The 12,333-nt window shown below is 51.3% G+C and overlaps 1 protein-coding gene across 2 annotated transcripts in view; it reads right to left on the reverse strand.

The window, feature by feature from the left end:
- The window catches only part of LOC119446217 (transducin beta-like protein 2), a 353,551-nt gene extending 343,318 nt beyond the window's left edge, over positions 1–10,233 (reverse strand). Inside the window, exons 1-3 of one of the 2 annotated variants that reach the window (XM_049663998.1) lie at positions 8,524–9,030; positions 6,269–6,460; positions 3,269–5,191 (exon numbers count right to left, since the gene is read on the reverse strand). In XM_049663998.1, the coding sequence (XP_049519955.1) occupies positions 4,086–5,191; positions 6,269–6,353 (1,191 nt within the window). In that variant the 5' untranslated portion in view covers positions 6,354–6,460; positions 8,524–9,030 and the 3' untranslated portion in view covers positions 3,269–4,085. Of the gene's footprint in view, positions 1–3,268; positions 5,192–6,268; positions 6,461–8,523; positions 9,031–9,818 lie in introns of those variants that run through there. The other variant, XM_037710581.2, reaches the window with a different exon arrangement.
- Between the last annotated feature and the right edge of the window lie 2,100 nt (positions 10,234–12,333).

Here is a 12,333-nt window from a genome sequence, read left to right on the forward strand (position 1 = left end):
CTCGGCAGGCGAGAAGGTCCTCGCGTCATGAAGCAGCAAGCGCATGACAGAGAGAGAGAGAGAGAGAGAGAGAGAGAGCGCTGGGGTATGGGAATCTCCAAGGATTATCCCCCCATCGTTTGCGGCGGTATCTCTTTTGGGAAGCGCCTCCAAGTTTCGCTTTGGCGTTTTATAAAATGACGCAATTCCCGCCGCGCGGGCAAAGAGTCAACGTAACGTCATCGCTGCTTGCAGCGGGAAAAATGCCCGTACGCAAGCGCCAGGCAACTGCGGCAAGCCAGACGGTAACGAGGCGTTGTTTTTGTTCGAGACTCAGCATAGCTTCAACTGTCGCCTCAATTACGCCGTGCTGTCTCTTGACACTATAATACAATGTCCCTTCCCGCGCCAATTCCGTAATGCAGAGATTTAATGCCAGGCCGTGAGACTTGCAACACGTACTTTGCGACTGCTGCCGCAACTTGTCAAAGAGAGGCAATCCAGCGCGACTCGAGCCTGGAGCTCCGGCACATTTTTCGGCTCGTGGAAAAAGCATCACCTGCGCGCCGCGCCCTATACGAAAGCGCTGCTGCTGTTTCTAAGGTACACAGGCCTTAACGAGACTATTTAAATATATATTGTGTGCATGTGTGTGTCTGAATCTACAACCTGCTTGTTTGTTTATGCGACCAATGCGTATACCGTAACTGTATCCCAGCAGCCGGAGTAGCATGCCAGGCTAATATCTCCGACATTATAATTAAGGTCAGTGAGTTCAGCTCAAACGTAGGCAACAAAATTAAAATCACCTTGCAACAGCGCGTGAATTCACGAACCGCGCCCGGGCTAGCGGTCCAGCTCTCTCACAGGATTGCTCCCCTAAAGACCCTCTTATCACCTTTAACGAGATCACATCCCACTACAGACTGAGCAGAAGGAAATTCCCTCCCCCTCACCCAAAATTAAACAGGGCTCAGTGTGTCACGTTCAGGCTCTTACAGACGAGATCGTACCTCACCCCCAGAGCGCTCAATCGGATAGATTCTAACTTCCCGCAATCGTGCTCCAAATGTGGGCACGACTTCTGCTCTTTCGATCATATGCTCTGGCTGTGCCCGTCCAACGCGGGCTCTGATCTTCACGACAAGTCCAAGTGGGACGCCCTACTGCAAAGCGCGGACTTTACGCATCAACGACAGGCCGTCCAGAGGGCCCGCGACGTCGCCGAGAGTCACCAGCTCCCGGTTCCGTCATGGGCGGAGCCACCAACTTGATTGGGGTGCCTTCGGCTCCCCCAATCTTTTTCCTCAGGACCTTTTAATAAAGTTCTTGTCAACTGTCAACCTTGCAACAAAACGCTTCAATTACCACCTGCTTCCCAAGGCTTCAAAAGCCTCTTACGGTAGCGTTCACTCAACAGGATTCTCGTAGACTCCATTTCTTGTACGTCGGGTCTGTGTGTATAGCTTCGCAACTGTGCTGCATTTTTTTTTTTTTTTTTCTCAGCACACAGGTACAGTACGTGTCATGCTATTTCAGCGTGTTTACGCGACCGTTCCAGCTCTAGCATTTCCGGAAACAGAAAACGTGTTATATACACTTGTAGTGCAGACAAAGGTAGTGGAAACGTCGAAGTGTTACGACGTACCACTCCTATTCATAGAGACGCGGCAGGCGAGTTCCCGCTAAGCCTGTAGTAAAATGGCAAACGTTGATGCCGAAATCCAACCAACGTGAATGCTCTCACACTGCCAACCTTTTTTTTCTCCTTGTAGCTACGCGTAACTCGACGTCTTGCCTGAACGCGATACCTCAACGCACCTGTCGTCGGATGACTCCAGCCAACAGTTCATGCCGACACACTTATCATTTGAATAAAGGCACTCATTTCGTACTCCTTCTTGCCTAAGGCCAGTTGAACAGAGCTCTCTTCCTCCCTCAAACCACTGCCGTTCAAAATGGCACACGGCTCGAAACAGCCACCGCGGCACGCCAAAGCTTCGCTCTGCTCTTCAAAACACTGCATAAGGTTTTCGACAATAATAAAGTGTTAAATATATATATATATATATATATATATATATATATATATATATATATATATATATAAAGCTGCGGTAAACTGACGCTATTTGGTGAGAATCGGCACGGTTGAAGGTTGCCCTGAAACTAGCAATTGACACAGCAGCGGGATCCACAACATACGACAGAGATAGCCGCAATACGTGTTTACCTCACGTCTGTGTTCTCGCAATTTCACCGTCGTTACGCAGACCGTCCCAACATCCTAGGCGGAGGAAACGGCAGACTTGCTCCACTTAGAGTTGCACAACGTATCCAGCTGCGGAGAGGCTGCTATGCCGAGAGCTCCCATGTGGCAACGTTTGGGAAGTGCTCCAAGGCATGTCTCCATACCTTTGTTGCCATGGCATCGACTTTTCCGCGAAGAACCCTACGCATTGCTTACGGTAGCTGAACCATTGTGACAGTCCCATCTTTCTGTTCAACTGAAGTTCTTCGCCGATCCTGGAGACAGAGCTAGTGGTCTTGCAGCTTAACGATGACAGCATTTACCTGGCCGTCATGATACCAAGTGGTTGCTGCTTGCTTTACAGAGGTCCTCCCATCCATTGCACAAGTGTTCAACAGGTAGCTAGAAGTGCTAGGCAGCGCTAGCCTAAGGTTATGGATAGGCCAACAAGCTCAGATGGAACCGTTGCGGGACGAACAGTAGTTTCCAGCAAGCTGGTGAACACTTATGGAAAAGATGGGACAGCCAGCTCCAGTTTGTGTAGCTGGTACAGCTACACAAAAGACCAGTCAATGCAGTGAAACGCAGCACTTGGCAACGTGGGACAGTAAGGTAAGTGTCATTGTTGCTGAGCGACATTACAACCGGCCCTGTGTCTAAAGCAATCCAAGTGGTCCAGGAGCAAGTTCTTCCAACGTACCTAATTCCTAAAGGTAGTTCTTCCCTCAAGCCACGTGTTCAAGCAAGCAAATGTTCTGTCAGCTCCGCAGCCTCGTTCAAACAATAGAGCTCAGCCAGCCTTGTGCGCGAGCTCTAGTTGAAACGAACCCGAGAGCATGGTACTATAGGAATTGCAACCCAGTGGTCATGTGCATGGCATCCTGCATCACCATAGTGACGAGTGCACATGATGCAATACTGTTGCAGCAAACACTAGTTCCAATGGTCAGCCACTAGGATGGAAAGGTATGTGCACAGTCGATATGCAGTGTCAGCACTTATATGCACGACACACGAGAGAGAGAGAGAGAGAGACGATTCACGTGGAAAATATCCATTTGTCGCCGAGGAAAAAACATTTCCTTTTAATGGCAGTAAAAAAAAAAACATACAAAAAACGGACATATCAATAAATTAAGATCCGCAAGCTGCACGAGACCCAGCCGCACGTGTAAAATGACAGCATGACGATGGGCACGTGACAATAAATAAAAGACTGTACAAGATGGTCGATGCGCGGTCTTGTCGGCTCGTCCCGGCTTCTTCCGTCCCCTCCTCTATATTTTTTTTTCTTTTTTGGAAAGACGCCCCCCTTTCTTCCTGAGTCGGAAAGACACTTTTTTTTTTTACTTTGTACGAATAAAAAACAAAAGGGCGGCAAACAAGAACAACGGCGTCTTCCCAAACAGCGTCCACCTACAATGAGACACAATAATTGTCCCCCAACAAGTCCGAAAAAAAAAATACTTAAAAAAAAAAAAAGAGTCCGGACAGTGACACATTTTTCACAACCGTGGTTCGGTGGCACCGCTCCTCTCAATGGTCCGGTCCTCGCGTGGCACATTCTTATCTTTTTTTTTTTTTTCTCACGGGCAACACACAGACCAGCCGGGCGCGTGCGGAAGAGGAGCAAGAACGGGCCGTCGAGAGGATCGTTCCGGTTTTAGGAGCAGATGTCACATCATGGCAGTGTGCGTTGGTGTCGCCGGCGGCAGCACGAATTCATTTTTGTTTTTTTCGTTCTTCATAGAGAGAGAGATAGCAGGTCTGGATGAGAGAGAGCGAGAGAGCCCGCGCACGAGCGTCGTTCCTTAATCCTCCACATCACACTTTTTTTTTCTTCTAGTTCACTCACTCACACGCGCGCGCGCAGCACAACAACGACGAAGAAAGACACCACTAGAGCGACGGCTGCATGAGGCGCCCGCCGGCGCCGCGGCTCCGTCGCTCGCGCAGCTTCTGGTCCCGGCCGGCCTTCCACAGCATGAGCTCCATGCAGGCCCGCGCGTCCTCGACACTGTCGTGTCCTCGCGGCCCGTCCTGGACGTCCCGGTTCAGGTACGCGCCGACCAGCGAGCGCAGCGAGCGACGGAACGGCAGGCCCCGGTGGTGCGGGAACACGACGGCCGTGTCGACCACGGTGTCGTGCAGGATCTTGAGGCCGCGCAGGTCGTTCTCGAGGCCGTGGCCGACGAGCACCGTCGAGGCGGTGAACAGGCGCAGGAGCACGGCCTGCACGTCCTGCAGCGTGGTGCGCACGTTTCGCAGGTGGTCGGCCGTGAACGCCGCTGAACGCCGTGTTGTAGTCGAGCACGGGGCTGCCCGGCCGCACGTACGAGTCGTACACGGTGGCGCCGTTCGAGCCGACCACGCTCACCTTGGCCACCTCGAGTCCCCGGATGGTGAAGCACATCTCGCAGTCGAGCGCGTACACGCCGCCGGCGACACCGTGCCGCGGACGCGTGCGCACAAACCCCCGCGCCGGCGCGTCTCGCTCGCCGCGCGCCCCCTGCGCGCACACGTGGTAGTCGGAGTGCTCGCAGCCGGGCTCGTCGCCCGTGGCGCCGCAGCACGTGAACTCGGCGACGCCGCGGCGGCCCGTGTGGAAGGTGCACAGGTCGTTGGCGTAGTACTCGCCGCCGGGCGTGATGACGAACGACGAGCCGCAGCGGCAACAGGTCTTGCGGCTCGAGTCGGCCGACGCGGCGTCCGCTTGCAGCCACACGGCGCGGCCGGGCTCGTCGGGGCACGGCCGCGGGTAGCCGCAGCGGTACAGTTCCTGAGGCGTCAGCCTGTAGCGCAGCAGCTGGTGGTACAGGTCGTCGGCGCACAGGGGAAGGCGCCAGGCGCCCTCCAGCGGGCTCGGAGGACCCCGGGGAGCCGTCGTGGTCGTGCGTCCTCCGACGGAGGAGGACTTGTGCCAGTTGTTGTGGCCCTGGACGGCACGCTGAGAGGAGCGACCTCCGGAGGGGAAGGAAGCAGGGAAGAAGGACAACAAAAACAGTGCGGTCGGGATTCACTCTCGTCACGGGCCCGCTCTCACAGCGGCGGGACCGACAGGGCTCCCTCTCTCTCTCTCGAGCGCTAGGATAAGACTAGAGCGGTAACTGCGACTGCCAAAGGGCGGCCGGTCCAAGGGACAAAGACAGTGCCAGCACCGGAAGGAAAGGAAAAGCAAGGACCGCAGGCTCCTGAGCCAGGGTGACAACAAAGCGACTTGCACATACCTTCCACAACCCTGGCGGCTTTTTCAACTGCCGCGGCACACACCGTCGCCAGCATGCACGTCGGGATGCCATACACAGCCACACACGCACACATACAAAGTAGTAAACAGAGCGGGGAAGAAGAGGGTTCTCTACGGCTTGGATAAGCAAGGATGAGTGACAGCTACTGGCAGGGGACGCTAAACTTGATAATTTCTCAAAGGATGTCCTAAGGAACCCGTCCTCGGAGAGAGAATTAGAGAGCCCAGACTATGGCTATTAATGTATACTACAAGCGTTCTCATATTGACTTAGCAATTCGTTGCTCCTCACTAACGTTTCCTGAACTTGCAAACTGACAATATCATGGTAGAACTGTGCCGCCAAACGTCAATCTACAGAGCCTTCCTTTTCTTCCTAGTGAAGTCAAGGAGATATGTCTAGACTGCCTTCATACAACTGGGAGAAACCCGACTAAAACTAGCAATGATTTTATTCTACCACAGTGTCAACTGCTTCGTTCTCATTCTTTACAGCCGCTCTCGGATATCAGCCTCCACAAAACTTCCACATCTGTTGTTAGTTATTTGAAATCTCTGTTGTTAGTTATTTTAAGGCTAACAAATTCTTGCGACGGCAAAGAATAATCTGCCTCACGATACATTCCTTACGGTCGAATCTCTTGTTTGCATACGTAATTATACGTGTCTCTATAACCAAGGCCAAAGCACATACCTAAACTTCTAGAGGCACGAACGCGAAATGTGGGCAGAAAAAAGAGAGTAAAAAAAAAAAAACACAAACTGACGTGCTCGCCAGGTTTTCAACTTACCATCAGCCGATGTAGCCAGATATTTCCCGTTGGCGTTGAAGTCCAGGTCAAGTATGGAGCCGCTGTGTCCCTTTAGGGTCGTCATGAGCCACGGATGTAAGTACTGGGTCTTTATGTCACGTTTCTTCTCCTGCACTTTCTTCTTCTTGGGCACGGCTCGCACCTCCTTGTGCACCGTTTCCTTTTCCTTGGCTGCGTGGAAAGATCATCGCGGGTGTTGTAACTTCACTGCAACACAGCTCCGGAAGACGAAGAGGAGGTCTCGTCATCCGTCGGTCAACTATACCCGGAATGTCGTCGAGCAAATGTTAAAAGCCTCCGCGAAGAATTGAAATTCATGAATCATCCCAAAGCAGCATGGCTTAGCATTTGCTGGCAACAAGCGAAGCTACCAGCTAAATGCCAAGCGACGACTTGCGCATCACCGAACGTGCTTGCTACGTTTGCTTCCCGTTTGCAGTTTTACGTCATACTAAGGCAGGTGTAAAAAGAGACTGTACATTTCTACCTTAATAAAACAGACGAAAGAAAATTCGAGACAAAACATGGAGAGAATACATTCACAAGGTAATGACAGTACAGTTTCAGGTTCCATTATTTATAAACGTTAATAACTAATGCGCTGACCACCTCCTCGGTAACGCAACAATTCCTGACAGGCCTTAGGGTGAGAAGACTGTAGGCTCTTGACAACGCATTCTACTCGATTGCTATTCAACACAAGTGATGCTTATTTAAACACATATAATCACTTATCCATACATAAGAGAACGCGCCTATCACCTCTCCAAACAAGTACAAATTACAAGTCGGCGAAATTACAGCTTGTCTGTCCCAGCTTCCAAGCCAGCAATAGCTATACAAGCAAACAAAGCGTCTACTAAGTGGTATCACCGCGTTTACAACTTGCATGCAAACCAAGTGCGTTAGGATTTGCAAACTCTCAGCCGTGACCTAAATTTTGTTCTCAAGATAAACAACAGGCGCCGCGCGCATATCACGGCAAAGTAAACACACTGCAAACACTATTTCCGGGACAATACAGATCTAATAATACTCGACTGATATCTCTCAAAACTCCAGTAAAGTTTCAAATATCTTCTATCGGTCATCAGCATCATTTTATGCGAGGTACTACTTACACGCTCCAGCGACAAAAGCACGTCTTGTACCGTGCACGAAGGCAACGTTACATTGCCCACAGAAATGCTTTCACAACGTCCTCGTCACCAAAACACATGCACGCCACAGAGAAACACATCCGCACAAGCACTTCGCACTCAGTGATTCCTGCCCTGCACGCAAACGTACCCTACAGTGGCTCTGCGAGAATCGGACACGTGAACTTGTATATATACATCTGAGAGCATTAGTCATACCAGACGAGGAGGCACGGGGGGGGTCTCCCGATTCTCGTGAACTTCAGCGTACACACAAACGTGCTTAGTCACACCGTCCGGCGGCACGGTTCTTGACATCTACCGCCAGGAAATCAAAAAAGCCCTGCTGACGTGTCCTACCGCGTCTGCTGCGATTGTAGCTGAGGGTATCCATCAAACAAAAGCAACCTCCACGTAGGCAGGAGGAGCCGTTATCTCTTCGTCAACAGCTATGCTTCTCGCTATTTTCATTTTTATTCCAAGGGTAGTTTTCAGGGCTGTATCTCATCCCAGGAAACTGACAAGGCGCGGAATAACCTCGCCGCTTCGCGCGTCTGACACGACAGGCTATCACGTTGCAACGACGCGCTGCGCACAAAAGAACACGGACGTGCGACCTCTATGCGGGTTCATCTGGCTTCACATCCGGAGCCGTTTAACAGCGAGAGCACGTGGTTACAACAGAAAAAGCTTTCAAGGAAAGAGCAACAGCAGATGTATCGGCGGCCGGCGGCGAAACCAGAGCTCGAAAGGGGGCCTTCAGGTCACAGAAAGCAACACAAACGGAGGAGTGAGAGAGCAAGTCCCTCGAAAAGGACGTGAGAGGACATCCCTCACTTAATTCTTCTTACTTTTTGCTTTCTTGCCTTCTTCAGACAAACTAAAAGAGCAGGATCCCCACGCACGGCTGGACTGACACTGACCTCAATCCACGCGCGGCCTTCCACACGCACACTCACAATGAAACCGGGTTAGGTCAAATCGCGTTGCTGTAATCACCACGGTGCCTACCTAAGCTAGCCCCAAAGCCAGCGTGCAACAAAAGCGAGATAGAGACTACTACTCTTTAAGTGCAGGCTAAAAAGCGTGGCTTGCCTTTCGTCCAAAGCAGAGGATTGAGTGGCGATCCAGCGCGGTCGACGGTACGCAATTCGTCTGCCGCGCCGGAGCCAGCGCGTAGACGACAGAGCAAACACCCGAGCGAGCCTCCTTGCCCACAAACTCGATGTGCGGGAAGAGGGGAGGCATTGCGCCAAGCGTCACCGCTCAAAGTTTCCTAATAAATCACGACGGTTGTTTCACTCGTGTGACGCATTCTCCTTCAAGGCGCGGGTAATACCGGGAGGGGGAGGGAGTGCTGGCGAGCTGGCTGGCTTGCGGCACCCAGCCGTCGCCGCGGTCACTGCACGGAAATCCCGTCATCGTTTTTCCTCCTTCGCGAAATGCGCCGGCCTCCGCGGTTCTCCTTCAACGTCGGCGGCAGAGGGTTCACCGACGTTTTGGAGTAACTCCTCTTTCTTTTTTTTTCTTTTTTTTTTTATTCGCCGACAATGCAGCGCAGTCAAGAACCTCCTCGTTCATTGACGCTTCCAGGCAACTCCCGTCTTTTCGCATTTACTCTCTCACTTATTATTATTTTTTTTCTTACTGCGCTTTCTTCCAGCACACACGCCCGGTGAACGGCTCAGGTCGCACCGACAAACCGAGGTAAAAAGGGGGGGCTGCTACAAGCCGACTTGACCGGCCGAACCAACGGACCATAACGACCGCACAGTATCTGGAGAGCGAGCACACACACAGACACAAGCGTCGCTTTGGTGCTCACTGGCAAAAAATCCAAGCACTGTCTTTATTTCAGGCGCAAGAATCGAAGTAGTAGCGGCTAACTGCACGTCGGGGTAGCCGAATGCGACGAGCTTCGATCGGCGGCGCCGGGTGGAGGAAGGCGACGAGAAAAAAAAAAAAAAAAAAAAAAAAAACGCGGGCGATCGAAACCACAGATGTCTGTGGCAAACTTTAACACACGCGCTTATAGCCAAAGATCCACAAATTGGCTTCATCGTCTTCGTCGTCACGTTGCAACTATATTTACGAGAAATAAGTTCACAAGGACGCTCGAGCATGTCGGCACTGCCTTTGTGTACGCACGCGGTTGGGCTGAGAGCCGGCACGCGAAGTGGGACATCACTACGAAGAACGAAATGAGCAGCAACGCCAACACCGACCAAGTAAGCGAGCCGCCGCACAGGTTGTCGAAATGCAAGCGCTGCGCTTGCCTCAAGAATACGCAGCACCTCTACACGAGTCGGCAGCAAAGCACAGATGCGTCCTCGCACGCTGGTCGAGCGCCGTGCCAAGGGGAAAGCCAACGCACATGATTCGTTACTCACTCGTTTCCGAAGGTTCCTTCTTGACATCGTCCTTCTTCTGGCCGGCCACAAGAATGACCAGGAGAATAAGAACGCCGATGACAGCAGAAATCACTATCACAGGCGAATTGGCAGTAATAAACACTAGTTCGTCGGCCATGCTCCTGCTCCCATGTGCCACAGCACCGTAGTACACTAGCCGCTAGATGATGACACCGCTGCTACGCGCCAAAAGATACAACCTGCGATACAACAACCGGTGCGCTGGCCTTGTGCAGACGGCGCTCGCGTCGTGTCACACACCGTTGCCAGCACGCCGTTTCTGTTCCCGCCGCTTTGAGACTCCGTGCACCTAAGCTCACAATCGGTATGTGCGCTTCACGACATCGCGTTCCAAAATTCGATGCCAGCGCGGTGGGACTTTTGCACGCAGATAATGCAGGCGTGCGCTGCTCGCACCGCGGGAGAATATATAGCGTGCGGTTTTATCGCGCCTGCTGCGAATGTCCACGTCGCGCAAGTGGCGTGACGCAAATCCCATCATTCATCGGTGAAACCCGCGCACGTCGAATGCGTCGAATAGCTTGTCTGGCGTGGATGCTGTTGAGCTTGTCGTCATCTGCGCTTCTTTGTTATTTTTATGTGAATCATTTGCGCTGTATTTCACGCTATGCGAAGAACGAGAAGGAACACTTATTATTTCCTCGTTTGCAGGCAAACTTTTGCGTGACTTTGTTTTACGCCATCCACCGCGGGCTACCGTGTTTATCCCATTCAATGGTAACATTTTCCCCTCTACAGATCATGTTTTCGACAGTGATGCCGCCTGCACATTTCCTCTGCTCGCCTCTGCGCACCCTGCTTTACTATCAGATTGCTTTGGTTATGTATTACGATCTCTTGTAAGGATATACACTATATATGATCGAAACGAAATGAAGAAACGTTCTCTCGACCCTATTTCAACATGGTCTGGATGATGGGTTCGTTTTTGTGCTTGCCTTATCATAAAAGAACCGTCCGCGTTTTCAACGGCATCAGAGACACGGCGCTAAATGTGCTCTTTGGTAATCTTATACTTATGTTATTTGTTATGATGCAGTAAACGATGTTTAGTACGCATTAGGTTAGATTACGTTTAATAGATAGATATATAGATAGATAGATAGATAGATAGATAGATAGATAGATAGACAGATAGATAGATAGATAGATAGATAGATAGATAGATAGATAGATAGATAGATAGATAGATAGATAGATAGATATGAATTCTGCTCATTTTCTTGAGTAGCTCCTGTCGCATTTAGTGATCTTGTGCGCGCAACGTTTGTCAGACTTGTCCGCTGATGCCCACGATACGAGTGTGGACTTCCTCCCTGCAATCGTGTTCTGCTCTTGTAGGCGTAGTTAACTCACCACTTCTGCGCTTGACGGCCGCGTCTGAATCAACATGCCTATGCCGTCGATCCCTCACGTGCTGCCTATTGTATGCCAGCTTTTGCAGCTGACTTTGTGAGCTTTCTCCGTAGGGTCGTTGCGAGCGTGAAAGCGTTGTTTCTTCCTGACGCCACTGTAGCTATGACGTACTGTTGCGTGCCATTTTGCAAGGCTCAACCACGACCTCGAGGAGGTCGTGGTCTCAACAAAGGAAGACGCCGGGTGTTTCCTTTCACGAATTTCATGGCGATGCGGAACTGTGTGTTCTAAGTGGCAACGAAAAATGCTGTCGTGACAATCTAATCAACGACAAGTCCGCATCAACTGTAGTGCGTATCAAACACTTCAATGAAAGTGATCATGTTCCCGGATGCCGAATACGGAAGTTGCTTGCGGGCGCTAGCGCGTACCGACCATTTTCGATCTCTCTCCGTCGGAGGAGAGAGTCGAGTCCGGCCGTTTCCAGAGAGGGGTTGCCGCGTGTTCCAGAGGAGTGTTAAAAATTAGAAAGCAATTACTGTACGGGTAACAAAAAGGGCAGTGCGTTGCTATTTGAGGCCCGATTTGGTTGTTGAAAGAAAAGCTGTGGGGGCACCTAAGCAATTTCCATGATGTGTAAATGCGAGAACATTACTTGTCGCTGATTGCATCGCTCAGTTTAGTGTTGCGGCGAAATGTTGCTGAGATTAGTGCTGCTTCGTTATGTTTCCGAGTGTAATGTTGTTACTTATGAGGTCGCAACAACGCAAAACGACAAACCGGCCATATTGCGATCTCTCCACTGAGTTTTATTTGCGGAGTTCTCACTGAAGTAGTGTTTCACGCACATTCCGTTGAGTGTTCTTTCTCGATGACACCACTTTTCAGCAGGATGGCACTACTTTGCCGAGCGATGACATCATTTTTCCTAGCGGCACCATGATGTTGTCACTACATTTCTTCATCGGGTTCATAGGCGAACTCCATCTCATACTCTGGGGGGACGTTGTAGTCGTCGTCGACCATGGGCCCCGCCCACGGCATCTGCGGGCCCCCGACAACGCGAAAGGCAGAGCCGCTCGCTCTGCCATCTAGTGAATCGCCCGACAGGCAGATT

Source organism: Dermacentor silvarum, chromosome 3 (genome assembly GCF_013339745.2).
Source record: "Dermacentor silvarum isolate Dsil-2018 chromosome 3, BIME_Dsil_1.4, whole genome shotgun sequence".
Lineage (NCBI taxonomy): Eukaryota > Metazoa > Arthropoda > Arachnida > Ixodida > Ixodidae > Dermacentor > Dermacentor silvarum.